Raw genomic sequence first — 19,550 nt, forward strand, 5'->3', positions numbered from 1 at the left:
TGAAATACAAATAAAACAAATATTAATTGTAACATATTAAGTGTTATATAATGTTAGGAGTGATTAATTTAATTAAGTGATTGTCAAATGTGTGAGCAGGGCTTAAATTGAGCTGGAAGGACGTGGAATAGCGTTCTGGCCCCTTTAATTAATTTCTTTCTAATAAGCAGATTGGTTCATTTTTTGTGTTCTGCTAGTATGGCAATATTTGCTGAGTAATAAAAAAAATCCTGATATCCTTTTTCCCTTCTCATCCCTGTGATTTGTTTATGGTGCAGATGTAAGTAAAAGTGGCTGCAGTACAGCAGAAGACGAGTGAGCATAAAGGGAGTGAAGCTCAAAATCCCAAACACACAACCAAACGCACAGTTTCTGTGCAGTTTGGTCCAAAATGTGTCTGCTCTCTAAAGGTGCAATCGCTGTGAGAGAAAAAGATGTTATTATGTAACAGTACTGGAGACGGGGAAAGAAAGACAGGATGGAGAAATTATTTTCAAAGTTAAGGACCGCTCACCACATGAAATGTAAATTTAAAGCTTACATATAACACCCTCGCATATTCTAAGGCTCCTATCTGTACCTGATGTGTTGCTGAAATGTGTTTTGACTCAGTAAAAGCTGGGAGAATCACATTAATCTCACTCAGCATCAAAGTATGTACCTAAACTTCATCATGGATTGACCAAGCCTGTTCCATTCCTGCAAGTTCCTGATTTTCCTTTGACTTTCTTCTAGCTGGAGGGGCAAAACAAAGAAAAACCCTGTTAGATGAGACAAAAACAAGCTTCAGACTGAATTTTCCTTTGTTTGGCCCCACCAAGCTTTTTACAGCCCACGCACTACTTCATTATACTAACCTGCAGCCAGCAGCTGGTTACTGGAGGAGCAAGTCTCTACAGCTTTCCTCTTCCAACTTTCAACCTGTAAAGCCCAAACAAGCCCTTGTTTAAGCATAGTGTCTTCACCTCCATGGGGGACTTTTAGCATGAAGTGTGTAGCGTTTACCTCTCTCTGATTGGGAAAGCCATTTGAGCTGATAATGCGTTTGTAGTAGTGGACAGAAGCTTTTGGGTAGCGTGGCTTATTTTTGCTCCTGAAGTCCACGTAGTAGAGCCCAAACCTCTCAGAGAAGCCTTCATCCCACTCAAAGCTGTCGAGGAGAGACCAGGCCGTGTACCCCTTCACATTGACCCCATCTTTTATCGCTGTAAGTCGAATCGTGGACACTCGTTTGATTGACATCATATCTAATGTACACAGGTTTGATATTTGATAGGCAGTTTTTGAGACAGTGACGTCTTCCTGGGTTTCACCTTTGAGCATTTCGTTGATGTAGTCTTTGAAGTACTTCATCCTCCAGTCGTCACAAAGGTCGGTGCACAGCATTTTCTCTGACACGCCATTTTCTGTCACATAGATCATGGGGTTTCCATACTGAGTCTGTTAGTGAGATGCCATATCACATATTTTTGTTACTATATTTGCTGAAAAACTATATTTCAAATGAATACAGTATCACCCAGGTTCACAACAGAAAGACATCAACAATTTATATAATGCTGATACATTTGCCATACATGAACTTGTCATGAGTGATCAGTTCATCCAGTCTTCACTGTGAATATGTCCATGATGCAGTGGTTTCACACAAAGCCCCAGTTTTCCCCAAATACAGCTAGAGTTTTAATTTGAATAGCTCAGTAATCAGGATGTGTACCTTAACAAAGTTCAACAAGCGTCGGAAGCCCCAGGGAACGGAGTAGAGCCATTCAGAACCAGGGTCAGGCCATTGTGGGTCAACCAGTTCAGCAAGGTCACGGTCAGAGAAATAGTTGTCTCCAGCTCCTGATGGGTAATTCTTCAGAGTGACATAGCGAGTTGTGAAATGTCCAAGACCCAAGAAGTCACAGGTGCCCTTGATGTAACTTTTCTCCTGAGGAGAGAAGACGGGCAGCCGCGAAGCTCCCAGACCCTGCTGACCACTCTTCCTGCCTGAAGAAATTTAGTACACTGTGAAACGAAGTGAAGCTATATGCAAGGGATCAATGACAGCAGGGGTGGGGGAACATAAGGAGCATAAGGAGACAAGGAATATCAGACTGAAGTCACGCTAAAATTACAATCCACTAAATACTGAGTATGCAACTTCCTCTTATGCAAACAAAGAGAAGTGTTACATAGTGGATCTTGATTGATTCAGTATTCTGTTCAGACTAGCATGTGTACAGCTACTACACATGATGACACTGGAATATAGGAATTAATCTACCAGCGGAGGTAATAGTGCATTCACTCAGGTTAAAAGCATTCGTGGTGACTTATTCGTGGCTGGTCACACAGAAAGTGAGGTGCATAGTTGTGTCACAAGTGTGTACACAAACCCCCAAGATCACAATAGGTTAGCACTTACTGCAACGCATGGCTGTTTTCTTCCAGACCACAACATATTTGCTATCAACTACAAGTCAGGCTCTTAATTGCTATGTTTTGCTGTTGTGACAAAATCTGGCCAAAGACAGACATATAACACTTTGCAAAGCACCCCCGGCCCCCCGTGCTTGTTTCTGCCAATAGAGGTCTTCCATATACCTCCGTATAGCAACAGCTTCTAGCTCAGCTCTTCTTCTCAGTTTAGCAGTTCAGCAGTGTGTGTTGACCACTGAGTTTGAAAAGGCCAGGATCACAGCAGCTGCTTTGGAAAGTATTACTTCCTATTCAGAAATTCATGAAAATAAATGAATGACATGGTGAGATTTTTCTCTTTGAAAGGGATGTACGTTAAACTTCCCTTGAAAATTCTTGACACATGTAGTTATATCCTTTTTCTTTTTTGGGGTGAGGACATTTTTACATATTGCAAAGGTGTAAATGGTTGCATTTGACATACCAATGTAATCTTTCATAACTTGTGGGTAGTCTCCATGGAAGAGAGGTGTAGCAAACCAGCCCAAGTAGAACTGAATGTATCTCTCTGCTGCTTCGATATCCCTCTGGTTGGAGATGTCCACTGGTTCACCCCAGTCAGCAGTCAGCGAGATCCCAACCAGGCCTGCACACATGCAAGAGCTTTGTTGATAGAAATTATGCATATGCATATATTATATACACATAAATACAAACACACACACACATATATATATAGATGTAGGTAGGTAGGTAGATAGATAGATGAATGAAAGTTTTCCCTTTCACCTTTTTGTTTGCTTCTCCACTGCATGTCATACGTGTGCCATACTTTAGCATGTGCCTGTTGCAAAGATAGAGATGCAGGTTTAGCCTTATGTCTGTTCACCATTATTTTTTCAATCAAGGGTCCCAGTGAGATACAGTATCTCTTCTGGGAGTTATACCTGGTTAGGATAAGTAACAAAATAAGATGTAAGGCTCCACGAAGAATAACGTACAAACTGCTACATAAGCAACACAATATATTTGACCAATTTTAATGTAATATTTAACAAAACACAATAAACAAAAAAATATGTAGGAATCATACGGTAAAGAAAAATGTGTAAAATAATAACATAATAGTAAAGAGCATTTTTGTAAACACTGATTACAGTAGGGGTAAATAATTATTTGCTGCTCTGCTGAATTTAAAGTTTGTTCAGTTACAGATTCAGTAAAATATGTACGTGAGCAAACTTATAAATGAGCTCTCGACAGTTTGGTTTTAATGTAGGAGACAGAATATCAACCAAAACATGAAATCGTTGTTGGCAAGTACAGCGATAAGACATTTTTATAGCTGATCACCAGGTTTGATTACATGTTGGGAGGGATTTGACCTTTGACCTGCCGTTTGGCTTCAGCTCCCACCACTGATTTTCTACAGGACTGAGGTCTGGAGACTGGCTCAGCCACTTCATGACATTAATGTGCTTCCTGATGCCAAAGAACTTAATTTTGGTTTCATCTGACCACTGCACTTTCTGGCCTTCTCTTGGTAAAATTGATGGAATTATAATCTTGACAGCAACTGATTTGGAGCACCTTTGTTTTTCAAGTTTGCAATCATAGTATTAAAACTAATAATTGGAAATTATGGTAAATGATCAGATTTATCAGCAAAACTGGGCACAAGTCATTCAGTCCTACCTTGATGATATGGTGGGCGGCTTTGTAAGCTCCTGTTCCCTTCAGTTTCAGTCCAGGTGCATGTTCACCTGTTTCATATCCCTCCACAGCAATGGACTTAATAACGAGACACTGACAATCACTCTCTGACACAGCATACCGTATTACATTACAACTGCAAACTGTGAAGGAACCATTTTTCTTTAACCTGACATACCCAAGGATTGTTGAAAGTAATCCAGTACTTGACTCTGTTTCCAAATCTTTCAAAGCATAAGTTAGCAAAGTCGTTAAAGTAATTCACCATGCTGATATTGTGCCAACCGCCATATTTCTCATGTAACACCTGTGGAGAGTAACATAGATTTTACTGTTGTATCTACAATATAGCTTTGGATAAGAAACTATGTTGAGCAATAATATTAGTGCTTACCTGTGGTAAATCCCAGTGGTATAGAGTGACAATGGGTGTGATCTTGTTATCCAGTAGCATGTTAATCAAGTCACTGTAATATTTAATTCCTTTCTCATTGATTTTTTCACCTGTAAGAATTGAAAGTGACATACACTACATGGAGCAAAGTGCTGGGAAACTATACATTACACCTAATGCAATTGTTGGTTGTGGAAATCCACACCATGAGGCTCACACATACAGTGTGAGCACAGTTTTTGTGCATCCATGAAAAACTTGCCAACCAGCTCGTTCTGCTACTGACTCTTGCTTGGTGTCAGATTATTGACGTCTGAAGAAGCAAGTTCATACTGGTAATTTCATTAAACAGACCGGGGCCTGAGTAGCATGAAGAACCATACACAGCTACAATACCCAGGCACCTCGTTGTCAGGCTGGACACCAGCTCGGTCACAGACTGGAGGAAGATGGACTTCAGACCTGAACTGTGGAGATGTGGGATTGCCACTGGGTGCCACATCTCATCTCGATATCATTCTGCATTGATATTGTCTCCAGTGATGATAAGCCTTGTTTATTCAGTGAGGGAGATGCCGCCCAAAACCATCACACTTACACCACCTAACGCTGTTACCCTATCAGTGCAACAATCAATCCACACTTTGACCCCACAATCCAACTGCTGCAGGGGGAATCTGGACTCTTCGGTGAATATATTGTTCCTCCACATGTTGAAGTTCCAGTGCTCATGCTGCAGACACCAGCAAAACTGGGCCTGATGGTGAAAGGCAGTCATGGTAGGCTTCCTGGAAGCCCTATTAGACCAGAGCTCTGTTCATGGCTCCTAAATGCCGGTGTCATCTTTTTGGGATGTCCGCTTCTGACATCCTCTGTTCTATGAAACTATAATACTGCTGACACTTGGTTTTGTGCAACACATTCTTTAAGTTGCCCAATGGCTTGGTCCCTATCCGGGTGAGTCTTAGATTATCATAAGCTCACAGTAAGAGTCCATAGCAGAATAAGCTGTTTATACTGGCAAGTTTATCATGGATGCAACCGCCATATTCAGCTCTACTGCTCAACCCACAAATGCATTTTCCTTACACGTGTGGCACAATTTAAGAGGAAATAAATAGATTTTCAAAGGGAACGAAGTATTGTTACAACTAAGAAAAAATCACGCAAATACAAATGTCCTAATTTTTTGTGCAAATTTCAGATATATACATTTTTAAATGATGTCAGATGTCAGATTTATGCTTACTTTTCAGTCCAGTGGGTAAAATCCTTGGCCAGGAAATGGAGAAACGATAATGATTCAGCTTCATGTCCTTCATCAAGGCAATATCGTCCTTAAAGACAGACAGCAGGAAATATTTCTTTAAATAAATCACAAAAGACGATGTCTTTAGATGTGAGTCTTTGTCTGATAACATATGAAACAGGTCTACTTTATATTATCTTCAGATAAAGCTGTAATCAGATTGAATGTTTCCTAAAATTCCTAAAACGTATTTTCCATTCTAACTATAACAGTTCTGGATGTTGGTTGGGGTGTAGGAGTCATAAGTCATGTGGCTTATGTTGGAGTCTGTGGTTTGATTTGAATGTAAGACCACTCTTTTATTTTATTTACTTACTTTCATGTTGATTTTTTATTTTTACATCAACACTTTTAAATTGATCTTTTACTTAATATTTACTTTTACTTTACTCACTGTCAGGAGTCTGACACCTTTTCAAAATGTTACCTTTAGTGTAAAAGCTATTCCTTCACATTCTGGGCTGCAAATAAACATTAGTAGGAAAGCAAGAAAACGGAAAATATATTTTTATATTACAGTTATATTTGTAATATGCATCCATATGTAATGTAGGCTGTGATAATGAATGTTAGAGGAAGAGAAACGAGTCATTTAGATCGGTTGAGCAATAAAATATTGTGTGTAAAATTTTGGCACTGAAGAAAATTCCATTTTTTCCACGTCACCTTGAATTTGTGGTATCCCTCACATGAAGAGTCTGCTGTGTCATTCAAGAATATTTTCCCCTTTTTATGGGAAAATGCATCCCAGATGCTTATTCCCTTTCCATCGACATTCCAGGCTCCTTCAGTCTGGTAAGCAGAGCTGCCAGCTCCCCAGGAGAAACCTGCAGAGGAACAAAAGACAATCAACAAATCTTATTTTATTTTGTATTCACTCCTGAGCTTATAATCATGATCACATTATGGTTTTCCAGGTTAAGGTAGAATTTTATATTTATGTTTAATTATATGATCAACTTTTAAACCAACATGAGCACTTTAAGAACGTTTTATTCTTACTTTGTTCTTTAATAACATTTTGTGCCCAGAAAAAAATTATGGCAACTTAGGAAAGATCCGTCTGTCATGAAGATTGTGTGATATGAACAAACGCTGGAGACATAGGTTTCCTATACAGTGTTGCATAATATGGAATTAAAAGTCATGCCTTCATAAGTATTGAAAAAGCAAAAGAGAAAAATGTTATAATATATTTATGTTCTGAAAAATCTTGGTCAGACAATAAGCATTTGTATGTTTTTCACAGCCTTTTGAGCCTTTTGAGCAGACACTCAGTATCAAAACATTTATGTATGCCAGGAAGCAAGTAGTGCATGTTCAAAAAATTACAATATCATGGAAAATATCTGATTTTTAATAATATGATTTAAAAAAGGGAAACTTTCCTTATTCTGTCTTCACCACACATCAATTAAAATAGTTCAAGGCTTTGTTCCTTTAATTATGAGAGCTTCCTATTTGAGTACATCACTATTCAAACTGTAATACTGTATATATTTCAGTCTAGTTCAGTATATTCAACCTTAAGGATGGCTGCTGACTTGATATTTGTCCACATGATTATCATCAACACCCCATAATGGATCAGTTATATCAGTTGGAGGTGTTGTTGGCCGACAGGTTGCAGGTGGAATACGTGACGCTGTGCACCAAAGGTACAGGAAGAGGAGGCCAGGTGGAGGTTGTATTAGGAGGCAGTGAGAGAGAAGGAAAGGCGGAAGTGTGGAAGAGTAGAGACTCTAGGGATTATGACTGGTTCAGGGGTATGTATGATGGAGAGAAGGAAGGTTGATATTATAATGTAGGCAGGAAACTAGGTAGAAGAGAAGCAGGGCCAGGAGCACTGGAGCTGTTCTGTCACGGTGTAGATAATAACAGAAATACAGCAGGGGTGATCTTGATGGAAGAGTATGTGAATAGTGTTGTGGGGTAAAGAGAATATCAGCTAGGATCAAGAGTTTGAAGTTGGAAATTAAAACAGTGACGTGGAAAATGTTAGGGGTGCATGTGCTCCACAAACAAGGAATTCAGGAGTAAGTTGTGTGAAGTGGGAGAGAGAGTCTCCAGGGGGAGAACAGATATCAGTGGAAAAGGAAGCAGAGGTGATGAGGTGTTCGGCAAGAGAGAGAGAAATGCCGAAGGACACATGGTAGCAGATTTGGCATAAAGGATGGAACTGGCTGTTGTAGAAACATATTTGAGAAGAGAGAGGAACACTGAGTGACATACTAGAGTGGAGGATGGTGCACACGGGTGAGCTACGTCTGAGTGATAGCAGAATGTAGCTACACAGCATTGGATGGGTTCTGTAGGATGACTTTGGACTTCAAGAAGAAGAAGCAAGTGAAGGTAGAAACAGCTTTTAAATGGTGGAAGATGAGGATGAGGCTTCATGCTGAGAAATAGCTCTGCAGGTGCAATGTTAGCTTTGAGATTCCTAATAAAGAAGTATACAGATGGTCAGAAGGAGTTTCACTCTGTCTTTGTTTCTAGAGAAACTATATGATAAGGTTCCACGAGAGGAACTCTGGCATTGCATAAGGAAGTTAGGGGAGGTATGTGAGGCTGGTGCAGGACAGTAAGATAGTGGTGGGGTGTGTGGTAGTAGTGAAAGTCCATAGAAGTATGACAGAGTACATGTGTGTGAGTGAGAGAGAGGCACGTTGAAAGGTTAAAATGCAAGAAGCAGAGGTAGTGAAGGTAGAGGATGGGGTCAACCATCCAAAGCAATGCGCGGTGCGTGAGTCAGGTGAAGAAGAGAGTTCAGACAGGGTGGAGTGGGTGTAGATGAGTAGCAGGTGGGATTTGTGGGAAAAAGCCAGAGTGAAAGAAAAATTTACATGAAAGATGGTATACAAAGTTCAGAGATGATATTACTGACAAAACGACAGGAAGCCAAGTCGGAGGTGGTAGAGTTGAAAATATTACGATTTTCATCAGGAGTGACCAGAATGGACACGATTAGAAAGAGGAGGAATGGTGAATATAGTAAACAAAGAATGTTGAAAATGAGCTGCCAGTCCTGAGGAAAAGAGAAACACCTTAGATGTATTATAGCTGTATTGAAGGAGGATGCTGGGGATAGGGTGAGATGGAGGAAGACGATCCGCTGTGGGAACGTCTGAAGGGTGAAGTCAGAAGAAGAACAAGTAGTAGTGGAAGAATCTTATGCTTGATTAATTTATGAATTCTCAGATAACTCCAGTTGCTGATGACTAAGATATTTGTATTTTCTTGGTTTTGTGACAGATTGTTTAATAAATTGGTTACATAATAAAGATTTAACTCTGAGCACTGAAAAAGAAATATGAGTGTGAAAAAGTGCGGGATTTGGGATTTGCATGTAGGAACTAGGAATACTCGATTCTACCAACAAAAATGAGTTTAGCTGAATATACCAGAGAGATATTTTATATATACGGACACTATATTGCTCTCCTGTGGAACTGCAAGTCCAGCATGTGGTCTGCTTTCTCTTAGATCCTGGTTTCCTACCAGTTGGGAAGGTGCCGTAGTAGAAGGACGTTCTCTCGTTCTTTGTCCAGTCAAAGTCCTCAGTGGCTGACACACATAGCACCAAGGCAAGCACATGGTGTGGTCTCAGGATTCCCCACTGCAGCATTGTCATCTTTGGCAAAGAGAGCACTGTCTTTAGTTACAATTGACTAGCCAGATTTTAGCACAGATTTAACATCCTCATAGCTTGCACATTAATTTTTTAAAGTGTAGTGTCTTCATTACGCTAATCCTACTCATATTTTGGAACGGCACAAAGGACTTTTTTGGAAAAAATATAAATACCTTTTGATTGTCTTTGTACCCTCGTGAATAATTAAAAAACAAACAAACATATTAGGGTAGGATTAGGTTTGTCACCAGTGATGGCATAGACCTCATAGGGTTAATTGCAGTAATGTGTGGGATGGCAGCTGCTGCAAGGCTTCAGTCTGCTCTGAACTATACAGGATGGAATATCACAGAACATGCATAAATGTTTAAGTAAAACAAAGACTCAGAAACTTACACTCAGGTGTCAGGTGTCCACAGGTTTTGAGTAAAATCATCCTAATTCAACCCCAAACCTCAGGATCATTTAAATATCCACTGAAAAAAGTTACATATCCACCGAAACACCCAGTCATTGTCAGAAGAGCCTAGTTTCATTTCAGCCAGCTGTAGGACACACTGACACAAAATGCTATCAGAGACAGAAAATAAGCCAACTTGTCCAACACGGTTAGGATGACTGACATTTCAAGCTGCTAAATCTTTTCAAGGATGTGGAAGATTTTAAAAAGTAAGAGTGGGGAAGAAATACGAAATTGCCCTTAATTCCTGTGCTGTTTCTTTCCCTATACTTTCCCCTTTGCTCAGCCTGTGTCGCCCCAACCACCTCACTCAGAACCACATATAGATGTCTGACCTGCTGCATTTGTCTCAGTTGGAAACTGCTCCAAAATGCAAGAAAAGTCTCCAAGCTTCTCCACCTGATCAGTGTTCGCCAGCGTTACTAGCTGGTTCGCTGCCAATGGTAACAAAAACAAAACCGAGTCGAGTATCCAGGACATTTTCTGCTATTCATCAGCACATGTACAGCAACCCCCACCCCACCAGACGCACACTGAATACCTCTCCATTTGAAAGCAGTGAAGTGTGAGCATAAAGCATTTGCTGGGGCCAACAGATCTTTTTGAAAAGGAGGGATTTTGACACTGTAAGCAAAGTTAATGGCAGAGAGCATAATTTGTTTGCAAAACACATCAGAAGATATTTAAAAAGTTATCTGCTGGATGTGACTACTGGTTAAACCTCTATTTGGCAGCAGTAATGTTTATTGGGTTAGTTTGTCTCTGGCGTAGCTGAGTACAATACTCAGGTGGGGAAGAATTTCAGTACAATCTTCCTGACAGATGTGCTTCAGCTCGGCCACATGTTTTTTCTTGATGCATCCTCCAGCTTCAGCTGATGTTTCGGCCAACTCAGCGTTATTGTTTTAGCTTCATACGACCACTAGCCCATTACAGCTATGTAAGGGTAGGGTCTGTGGTAGTACCGTCTATATTAGTGTCCCAGTGCTGAATTATTATGATCATTATTGCCATTGAAGTCAAACATTCATTAATTTAGAAAATACAGGAAATAATCGGTCAATATTTTCATATGATAACCTTCTATTAGGTAAAACAGTTTGCTAGAGCACATGAGTGATGACGGTAAAGGTTAGGTACTGGTTCCACTGGGACAGGCCTTTCCATGACCTGCTGTGACTCAAGAACATTACCAAAATCCACCACTTGATTCAGATCCAGTCTGAAATGAATAAGTTCTTAATTTTCCCATGATTCCCACTCTAGCTAGATTCAGGAACACAAAGTGTGGTCATTTTTCCAGGAGTTCTGAAACCAGAAGGTGAAACAATCAGAACAATACCACGTTTTCATTACAGTCGGGTTTGCAGAGGTGATGCTCGTATAGTAGAAGCTCACCAGCCTCAGGGTCATGACCACTTCAGTAAATACAGTGTGGTGGAGCGGGGCCCTGTACTAAGCATGAATACAGCCATTATCATAAGATGCTTTGTTTACAGAGCTTTGTTGAGAAATGCTGAAATGTTCAGAACTAAAACTGTTGGCACTGCACTCTCACTTTATGTTTGGGTGCTGAAGCTGTGCTCTCTGCTTGTTGTGTTTGCGTTCACGCATCTGTTTCACTTGCTCACTCTATGTGCATTTGTATGTTGTTGTTGTTTTTTAGTGCACTGCATGTGGTTGCAGTGTTTGCGGCTGTGGAAAAAGGAGACAACATGGGTTTAGCATATCAAAGGCACAAGGGCCCCAACGACTGTTACAGAAATGTTTTGAGATTTCTAGCACTCGTCCGCTCACCTCAGCTGGCCATATTTAAGGGGCTTTATTGTAGCCTCGCAGAGCTGACATGAACATCTTTACTAAGGTCCCAGGATTAGTCCAACAAACCAGGTATGTTGAGAGTGCCCTACTCTGGCCATAGTCCACAGAGCAAGACACCCACCAGTGTTATTGAGGTGGGTGGGCCTGTGGCTTTACAGCCAGTTTCTCCTGATTATCATGCTGTGCTCTCTGTGATGCCTCCAACACCAGTTTCCCAAAATCACCTGGAGAGTGATGAAGGCTGTATGCACACATACTGTCTCGCATTTTAAAGTGCCAGATGATAGCGCTAATCCAAATTAATCTGAAGCATGAAACTAATTTGATGCAAGAGTTGGAAATAGAAATAAACACTGCAGTGATTTTTTTTTTTTTAAAGACATTTTCAAAGGCTAAAGTCTTGACTTTTGGTTCCAGACCACAGACTGGGGAGTTTCTTTGATCGCTGTAGTTTATGTCTTGATTATTACATGTGTGTGTATATATAATTCATTCAAAGTTTTCTGTATCTACAGCAAGCTGGGGTCTGTGCTCCAACGTGCCTTCTACGGGTCCAGTGGGAGGGTGAGTCAAATAATTACTTAGTTACTTTGTCAAAGTATAGATGGGTTTCCTAATATAAAGTGACTAGAATTTAAAAAATGAGTCAATCTGTGACACATAATTTGAATTGTCAAGTTAATTAGTAACTATTCTGATAATTGAGAAATCGTGTTAGTCATTTTCACACCAAAAGAAAAAAAATGGTCGACTTAACCTTCACCCAACATATAAACCCACACATTTCAGTTTAAGAGAGCATAATGTTATTTTTATACAAAAATTAGCTTAAAGGCATACCTTTTAAAATTCTTTAAGACATTTAAAATCTTAGCATCGCATCTTACATCACTTTATCAAAAATAAACAAATCAACAAAAATCATTTATGATTTGACTTGGTGTTGTTTAAATCAAACAAACTTCATCCATCCCTCCATACGTTTTCTTCTGCTTATCTGGGGCTGGGTTGCAGGGGCAGCAGCCTAAACAGAGAAGCCCAGACATCTCTCTCTCTCCCCGGCCACCTCCTCTAGCTTGTCCGGGTTAACACCAAGGTGTTCCCAGGCCAGCCGAGAGATAAAATCTGTCCAGCGTGTCCTGGGTCTGCCCTGGGCCTCTTCCCACTGGGACATGCCCAGTACACCTCACCCAGGAGGCGCCCAGGAGGCATCCTGGAGGCATCCTTTGACATGGCTACCCAGATGGCTGAATTCCTCACCCTGTCTCTAAGGGAGAGGCCAGCCGCCCTGAGGGACATGGTCGAATGCCTTCTCCAAGTCCACAAAACACATGTAGACTTGTTGGGCAAACTCCCATGAACCATCAAGTATCCTCGAGAGGACAAAGAGCTGGTCCAGTATTCCACGACCGAGATGAAAACCGCATTGTTCCTCCATCTGTTAGTCAACCGAGGTTTGGCTAACGGATGGACTCTCCTTTCCAGACTTTGGCTGTAGGAGAGGCTGAAGAGTGTGATCCCCCTCTGGTTGGAGCATGATGGTTCCCTTCACCTCTGCTGTCCACCATCTGGTTTGGGGGTTATCAATGGAGTAGCTCCAGCAATCGAGGTGCTGAACATGGTCCATTCAGACTCAATGTCCCTAGTCTCTCTTGGAATAGTGTTGAAGCTCAGCCAAATGTGGGCATTTAAGATCTCGCATTGTCTGCTAGGTGTTCCCAGCGCAGCCTCATTGACAGCGCAGCCTCCCCCGCCACCTGATCAAACCTACTATAAGGTGGTGATCAGTTGACAGCTCACCACCTATCTTCACCCAAGTGTTCAGAACATGCAGCTGCAAATCTGATGATACGATTACAAAATCCAGAATCGACCTGCGGCCTAGAGTGTCCCGGTGCCATGTGCACTTATGGACACCCTTATGTTCAAATATGGTGTTCGTTATGGACAAACTGTGGTTTGCACAGAAGTCCAGTAACAAAACACCACTTGGGTTCAGATCTGGCAGGCTGTTCCTCCCAGTCAGGGCCTTCCAGGTCTCTCTGTCACATGAGTGCTGAAGTCTCCGAGTAGGATGACAGAGTTCTCAGGTAGAGCACCCTCAAGCACCCCGGCCAAGGTACTCCAAAAAGACCCGGTACTCTCAACCGCTGTTTGGCACATAAGTGCAAACAACAGTCAGCATCCATTCCTTGACCCAAAAGCGCAGGGTGCAAACAATCTTGTCTACCAGGAAAAACCCCACCGTACAAACAGCAAGCCGAGGGAATACTAGGATACCCACCCCAGCCCTCTGCCTCTCACTCACTCAGGGCAACTCCAGTCTAACACAGAGTTCAGGCCCTCTCCAGGAGACTGGTTCAAGCCGTGCGCTGTGGTGAGCCTGACTATATCTAGCTGGTACCTCACCAGAGAGGTGACACTCCATTTCCCAATAACTTGGGTCTCTCAGTCTCTCTCTCTCTCTCTCTCTCTCTCTGTCTACATATATATATATATATATATATATATATATATATATATATATATATTACATTTAGAGCTGAAGCCTGGGAGATTTTAGCTTGACTTGGCATAAAAATTGGATTCAGGGAGGAATGTCTGTCCTTTGGCTCTATCGGAACTTTGTATCTCTATGTATAACTGATCAATCGGTCTGTTTTATCTTGGTTGTTTAGCATCTTCACTAAAAAAAAAAACCACGAAAACCAAAATTTGTTTCTTTAGGAATTAAGTGGTTATAAAAAAAGCCAGAAACCTCTATAAAATCAGCTTATTTGAGTCAAATATTTTCAGATAGTCTTCTGTGAAAATTTCCATTTCCAGTACAAAAACCTCAGATGGCTCTGACAGCCAGATAATGGCTGCTTGTTTACTGTTAGATCAATAAAACATTCAAAAATTGAAAGATGTGTTCATGTCAGACTAAAAAGCTACTCACACAGGAGCCTCACAGACAGGTTATGCTGCCACAAAGTCTAAAACTTGGTATACATGTGAAATATTTGTCAAATATCTCCTAATAAGGAATACCTCCATTTCATGCAGGCTTCCTATGTTTGATGTTTTTTGGTTTGGGGTAAACTGTAACCATATTTTTGTGCTGCGGCTGCTCTCAGGTGACCCTTTTTGAACAGCGAAACTTTGCTGGCAGAAAGCTGGACCTGAGCTCCGACTGCACCAGGATCGGTGACAAGAACTTCCCAGAGAGATGTAACTCTGTCCAGGTGGAGGGTGGAGCGTAAGTCTACTTAAAACAGGCAGCAGGCCACTGATGCACGTTCTGCTGTCTAAGGTTATCCAAAAAGCAGATGAAAGCATCTACAGTGGTGTGAAAAACTACTTTCCTATTTCTTGTATGTTTATCACATTTAAATGTTTCAGAGCAGCAAACAAATTTAAATATTAGACAAAGTAAACACAAAATGCAGTTTCTAAATGAAGGCGTTTATGATTAAGGAGGAAAAAAATCCAAACCTAACAGCTCTGTGTGAAAAAGTGATTGCTGTCTAAACCTAATAACTGGTTGGGTCACCCCTAGCAGCAACAACTGCAATCAAGCGTTTGCGATAACTGGCAATGAGTCTTTTACAGCAGTGTGGAGAAATCTTGGCCTATTCGTCCTCACAGAATTATTGTAATTTAGCCAAACTGGAGGGTTTTTGAGCATGAACCTCCTTTTTAATGACATGCCACAGCATCTCAGTTGGATTCAGGTCAGGACTGTGATTAGGCTACTCCTATATGGCCACTCCAAGTCTTCATTTTAATTTTCTTCAGCCATTCAAAGGTGGACTCGCTGGTGTGTTTTGGATCCTGCTGCAGAAACCAAGTGCGCTTCAGCTTGAGGTCCAGACAGATGGCCAGACATTCCCTCTCGGGATGTTGTGATAGCAGAATTCATGGTTCCACATTACCACAGCAAGTCTTCCAGTTCCTGAGGCAGCAAACAAGCCCATTTAGCCCACTTTTTCACACTACTGTATATCTGCGCCCTTCAATAAAGAGACACTAAAAGCAAAATGAAATCAAAATGATGTTTAATCACTGTTTAGAGCCTATTTGAATCTAAAACAACATTTCAAACATATTTTTATTTTAGCTTTGTTGTTGTTTTTGCCTTTGCCACATTGATTTTTGACTCTCTCTCTTCTCATTTAAAGATGGGTGGGTTATGAGCATGAAAACTTCCGGGGACGTCAGTACCTATGGGACATGTCAGACAGGGGCGAGTACAACTGCTATGATAGGTGGTGTGCCCAAGGGGACCACATCTCCTCTATCCGTGCTGTCAAACAGGTGGAACACAGAAACGCACACTAGTTACAGAACATACAGAACTCAGTCTGATTGGAAGATCTTCTTCTGTCTCGACCTTTTTAAAGAACAACATGCAGTATGCGCTCCATATCTGCTGTACTGCTGACAAGCAACTGAATAAAAGAGATAAAATAGTTTACAGAAATACATCAGAGCTATTTATGGTGGATTCCAGGATTAAAGCAGATTGTTTTGGTCTTAATAATTATGCAGACATTTTACTTGTTTTTGTGAAGAATGACTAATGCACAGTGCTAATGTCATAGAAGATGATATTTTTCTCCATCCAAAGACAATGTGTTGGTAAATAATGTATATTGAGCTAACTTTGTGATGAACAAAAAAGCAGCTTAACAGTTACATAATAAGTAATTTAAAGTAATTACATTTTGATTATTCTAATACATAATGTTTTAATATTTTTTGGTTTAGCAAAAGTCATACTAAAAAGATTTTATCTGTGGTTATTTCTAAAGATATACTCCAGTATTCAGCGTCACTTTGTCTCACCGTTTTACAAATTTGTATTTAAAAAATTGCAGCATTAGAAGAAAACTTACAAAAGAAGAAATCAGCCTTAACAACAGTGTGCTGGTTCTCTCAGTCCACAGACACCAGCTAACCAGCTTTAGTGGGAATGGTTGTCTGTTAATTCAATTCAATTTCAATTTGTTTTTCTTTTAACCTTATCTGTTATTTCACAATAACAGTGGCCTCACAGCGGTAGATAAAGACCCTAAATTGTTGGAAAGAAATCCCCAGCAATCACATGACACCCATAAGCAAGCAATCGGCAACAGTGGCAAGTGAACACTTCCTTTTAACAGGAAGAAAGCTCCAGCAGAAAATCTGAGCTCGCTGGTTGGGGATGAGGAGGGAAAGAAGAGAACCGAGTGACAAAAGACACACTATGGGAGAGAGAGTCAGTTTTTAATAACTGCTAATTAAATACAGTAAGTTGTGTTGTATAAAGACACAGTGAGTCAAAATAGATGAGCGAACAAGAAACCTTCAGTGTATCATGGAAAGCGCCCCCACAGCCTCTTTGCAGCATAACTAAAGAATGGTTCAGGCTCACTGAGCCCAGTTGTATGGATCAGTGAGCCTTCAGCTTTCAGGCCCCTCTTCAGTTTGGATTCAGCAGACAGACTGTCTCAAAAATTTTCCTTTTTGCTGGATCAGGTGACCCTGCATCCTCCCTTAGTTATGCTGCCATAGGTGTAGGCTGCTGGGGGATTCCCATGATGCATTGAGTTTTTCTTCTTCAGTCCCCTTTCTCTGTATGTATTACTGTAGGGTCTACCTTACAATATAAAGCACCTTGAGGCGACTGTTGTTGTGATTTATATAAATAGAATAGAATAGAAGTGATCCAGACCTGACTATATGCTGTATCGAAAGGAAAGTTTTGAGCCTAATCCTGAAAGTAGAGAGAGTGCATGTCTCTTGAATCCAAACTGGGAGCCAAATCCATAGTAAAGAAGTCGAATAGCTGAAGGCTCTGCTTTCCATTCTACTTTTAAAACTAGAAAGCACCAGTAAGCCTGCAGTCTGACAACAAAGTGCCGCGTTCAGATAGCACAGTCCTATAGCTCTTTAAGATATGACTGGGCTTGATTATTTAGCATTTTGTATGTGAGAAAAAGGATTTGAAATTTAATTCTAAATTTAACAGGAAACCAATGAAGGGAAGCTAAAACTGGCGAAATATGGTCTCTGTAGTTCTTGCTGTAGTGTTCTCAATCACCTGAAGGCTTTTAAGGGAGATTTTAGAGCAATCTGATAATGAAGTACATTATCCAGCCTAGAAGTAATAAATGCATGAAGCAGCTTTTCAGGGTCTTTCTGATTTTAGCAATATTACACAAGTAAATCAAAGCAATTGTAAATATTTTTAATGTTCTTTCTGAAGGATATGCTTAGGTTAGGTTCTTCCTGTTTATAGGTTATAGATGGACAATTGTGAACCACTGGACTGGAGTGCTGTTTTAGCACCTTATCTGCTGATTGAACGTGTATGTTGTAGTGTAATGTAATCCACCTCAGGTCATTAGCCAGTACATAACATTTATCTCAGTCTCCAAAGTTTCATGTTATCTTAAAGTAATTAGTAATCCAATATGATTAAAACTTTCGATTTCAACAGCAGTATAACTTATTCAAAAATGCAGGAGCCATTAAACAAATACATTCAAAAACACACACACACACACATACACTCAACAGTTGTGTATTTCTGTGACTTCTAGGACAACAACCCTGCCAAAGCTCAGCTGTTTGAACGAGCTGGTTTCTCTGGTAAGAAGATGGAGCTCCAGGATGACATCCCCAACCTTATGAGCCGCTACAGCCTCAACAGAGTAGCCTCCATTCGTGTGCTCGGAGGAGCGTGAGTGATTAAACGAGTGAAGCCTTTGGACTTTGAGCAGTGTAACTAGTATCCTACCAGAGATCTAACCTTCCTCTGTGTATACAGGTGGGTGGTGTATCAGGAGCCCAACTACAGAGGACCCCACTACATCCTGGAGAAGCGTGATTACAACAACTTCTCTGACTGGGGCAGCCAGAACAGCACCATTGGCTCCATGCGGAGAGTTCGCTTCAACTGAACACCAACTCTGAGCTATTGACATTGCGCCCATGAAATTTGTCAGCTTTATATACAAACATTTACATATTTTTAGTAATAAATTGTTAAAAGGCAAATGTTTTTGGTATTTATTCTTCATAATTTATTACTTTTAATAAAAGACATATGGGTTTTCGAAATGTAAAGAATTTGTAACCGATGGGTAATCGATGGTTGTGCCTTAATACCAGAGACATAATAAGTCAGCAACATGACACTCAATTGAAATCTATAGAATTCCATAACATAAAAGATGGTGGTAGAAGTATAACATCTGTGATCAAAAAACTTCTCTAAGCTTAAATGTTTGAAAAAGCAACCCTAATTATTATGACATGTATTGATGTTTTGCAGACACACAGAGGATAACCATATCATATTAACTTGTTTGGCATTTTGGACATAGGACAGTCATAGTGTGAATGTAGGATCAAGCGAATAAGGCCCCAGTCACACTGGCCTAGAGACTGATGTGCAACTCAGCCACCAGTCATTAGGAAAAAGTGTTGCTTTGAGTGCTTGCAGGACGTTGATGGCACTTGCAGGAAAAATGGCGACTAAAGTCCCAGTAACACAGGTCTACAGACCAGTCAGTCATCACCCCCGGCAACCACTGTTTGGCAAAAACGTCCTTGTTATTTTTTGAGTGTCTAACACAGCATATTACTTTGGTCATAAACTCAATGGAAGACATGTGGATTCAGCTACTCTCTAAGCTGTAGCGAAACTGTGATTCAACACATGACTGGCCTGAGGATAAAAACTCCTCTTGAGCCTCTCCGGTTTTGTTCGGATGGTGCGGAACCTTTCAGAAGCTGGAACAGTTCATTGCTGGGATGGGACGGGTCCTTCAAAATCTGAGTTGCTCCA

At 40.7% G+C, this 19,550-nt stretch overlaps 2 protein-coding genes across 2 annotated transcripts; one reads left to right on the forward strand and one right to left on the reverse strand.

Moving 5' to 3' along the window:
• Positions 1-647: 647 nt before the first annotated feature.
• LOC120724536 (lactase-like protein) lies at positions 648-9,444 on the reverse strand. Its single transcript, XM_040016766.1, has 13 exons — positions 9,318-9,444; positions 6,486-6,646; positions 5,760-5,847; positions 4,511-4,620; positions 4,295-4,423; positions 4,099-4,194; positions 3,193-3,247; positions 2,888-3,049; positions 1,718-1,992; positions 1,314-1,440; positions 1,006-1,205; positions 858-921; positions 648-735 (listed from the first exon to the last, which is right to left on the reverse strand). Exons 1-13 carry the CDS (start codon positions 9,442-9,444, stop codon positions 662-664), a joined length of 1,668 nt encoding a protein of 555 aa, XP_039872700.1. The 3' UTR covers positions 648-661.
• A 2,312-nt stretch (positions 9,445-11,756) lies between these two features.
• On the forward strand, positions 11,757-18,822 carry LOC120724500 (gamma-crystallin N-B-like). Its single transcript, XM_040016690.1, has 6 exons — positions 11,757-11,800; positions 12,247-12,295; positions 14,851-14,972; positions 15,895-16,030; positions 18,301-18,440; positions 18,528-18,822. The coding sequence occupies exons 1-6, from the start codon at positions 11,757-11,759 to the stop codon at positions 18,658-18,660; spliced, it is 624 nt and encodes a 207-aa protein (XP_039872624.1). The 3' UTR covers positions 18,661-18,822.
• The last annotated feature ends 728 nt before the right edge of the window (positions 18,823-19,550 follow it).

The sequence above is a fragment of the Simochromis diagramma genome, unplaced genomic scaffold (genome assembly GCF_900408965.1).
Source record: "Simochromis diagramma unplaced genomic scaffold, fSimDia1.1 OVJJ01000692.1, whole genome shotgun sequence".
NCBI lineage: Eukaryota > Metazoa > Chordata > Actinopteri > Cichliformes > Cichlidae > Simochromis > Simochromis diagramma.

Coding starts and splice junctions, on each gene's coding strand:
- LOC120724536 (XM_040016766.1), bottom strand. CDS start 9,444: ATGCTGCAGTGGGGAATCCTGAGACCACACCATGTGCTTGCCTTGGTG. Junction 5,848..6,485: donor AGGGATACCACAAATTCAAG/GTGACGTGGAAA, acceptor TCTGTCTTTAAG/GACGATATTGCCTTGATGAA. Junction 1,441..1,717: donor GCTTGTTGAACTTTGTTAAG/GTACACATCCTG, acceptor TCTCACTAACAG/ACTCAGTATGGAAACCCCAT.
- LOC120724500 (XM_040016690.1), top strand. CDS start 11,757: ATGAACATCTTTACTAAGGTCCCAGGATTAGTCCAACAAACCAG. Junction 12,296..14,850: donor TCTACGGGTCCAGTGGGAGG/GTGAGTCAAATA, acceptor GGCTGCTCTCAG/GTGACCCTTTTTGAACAGCG. Junction 14,973..15,894: donor GTCCAGGTGGAGGGTGGAGC/GTAAGTCTACTT, acceptor TCTCATTTAAAG/ATGGGTGGGTTATGAGCATG.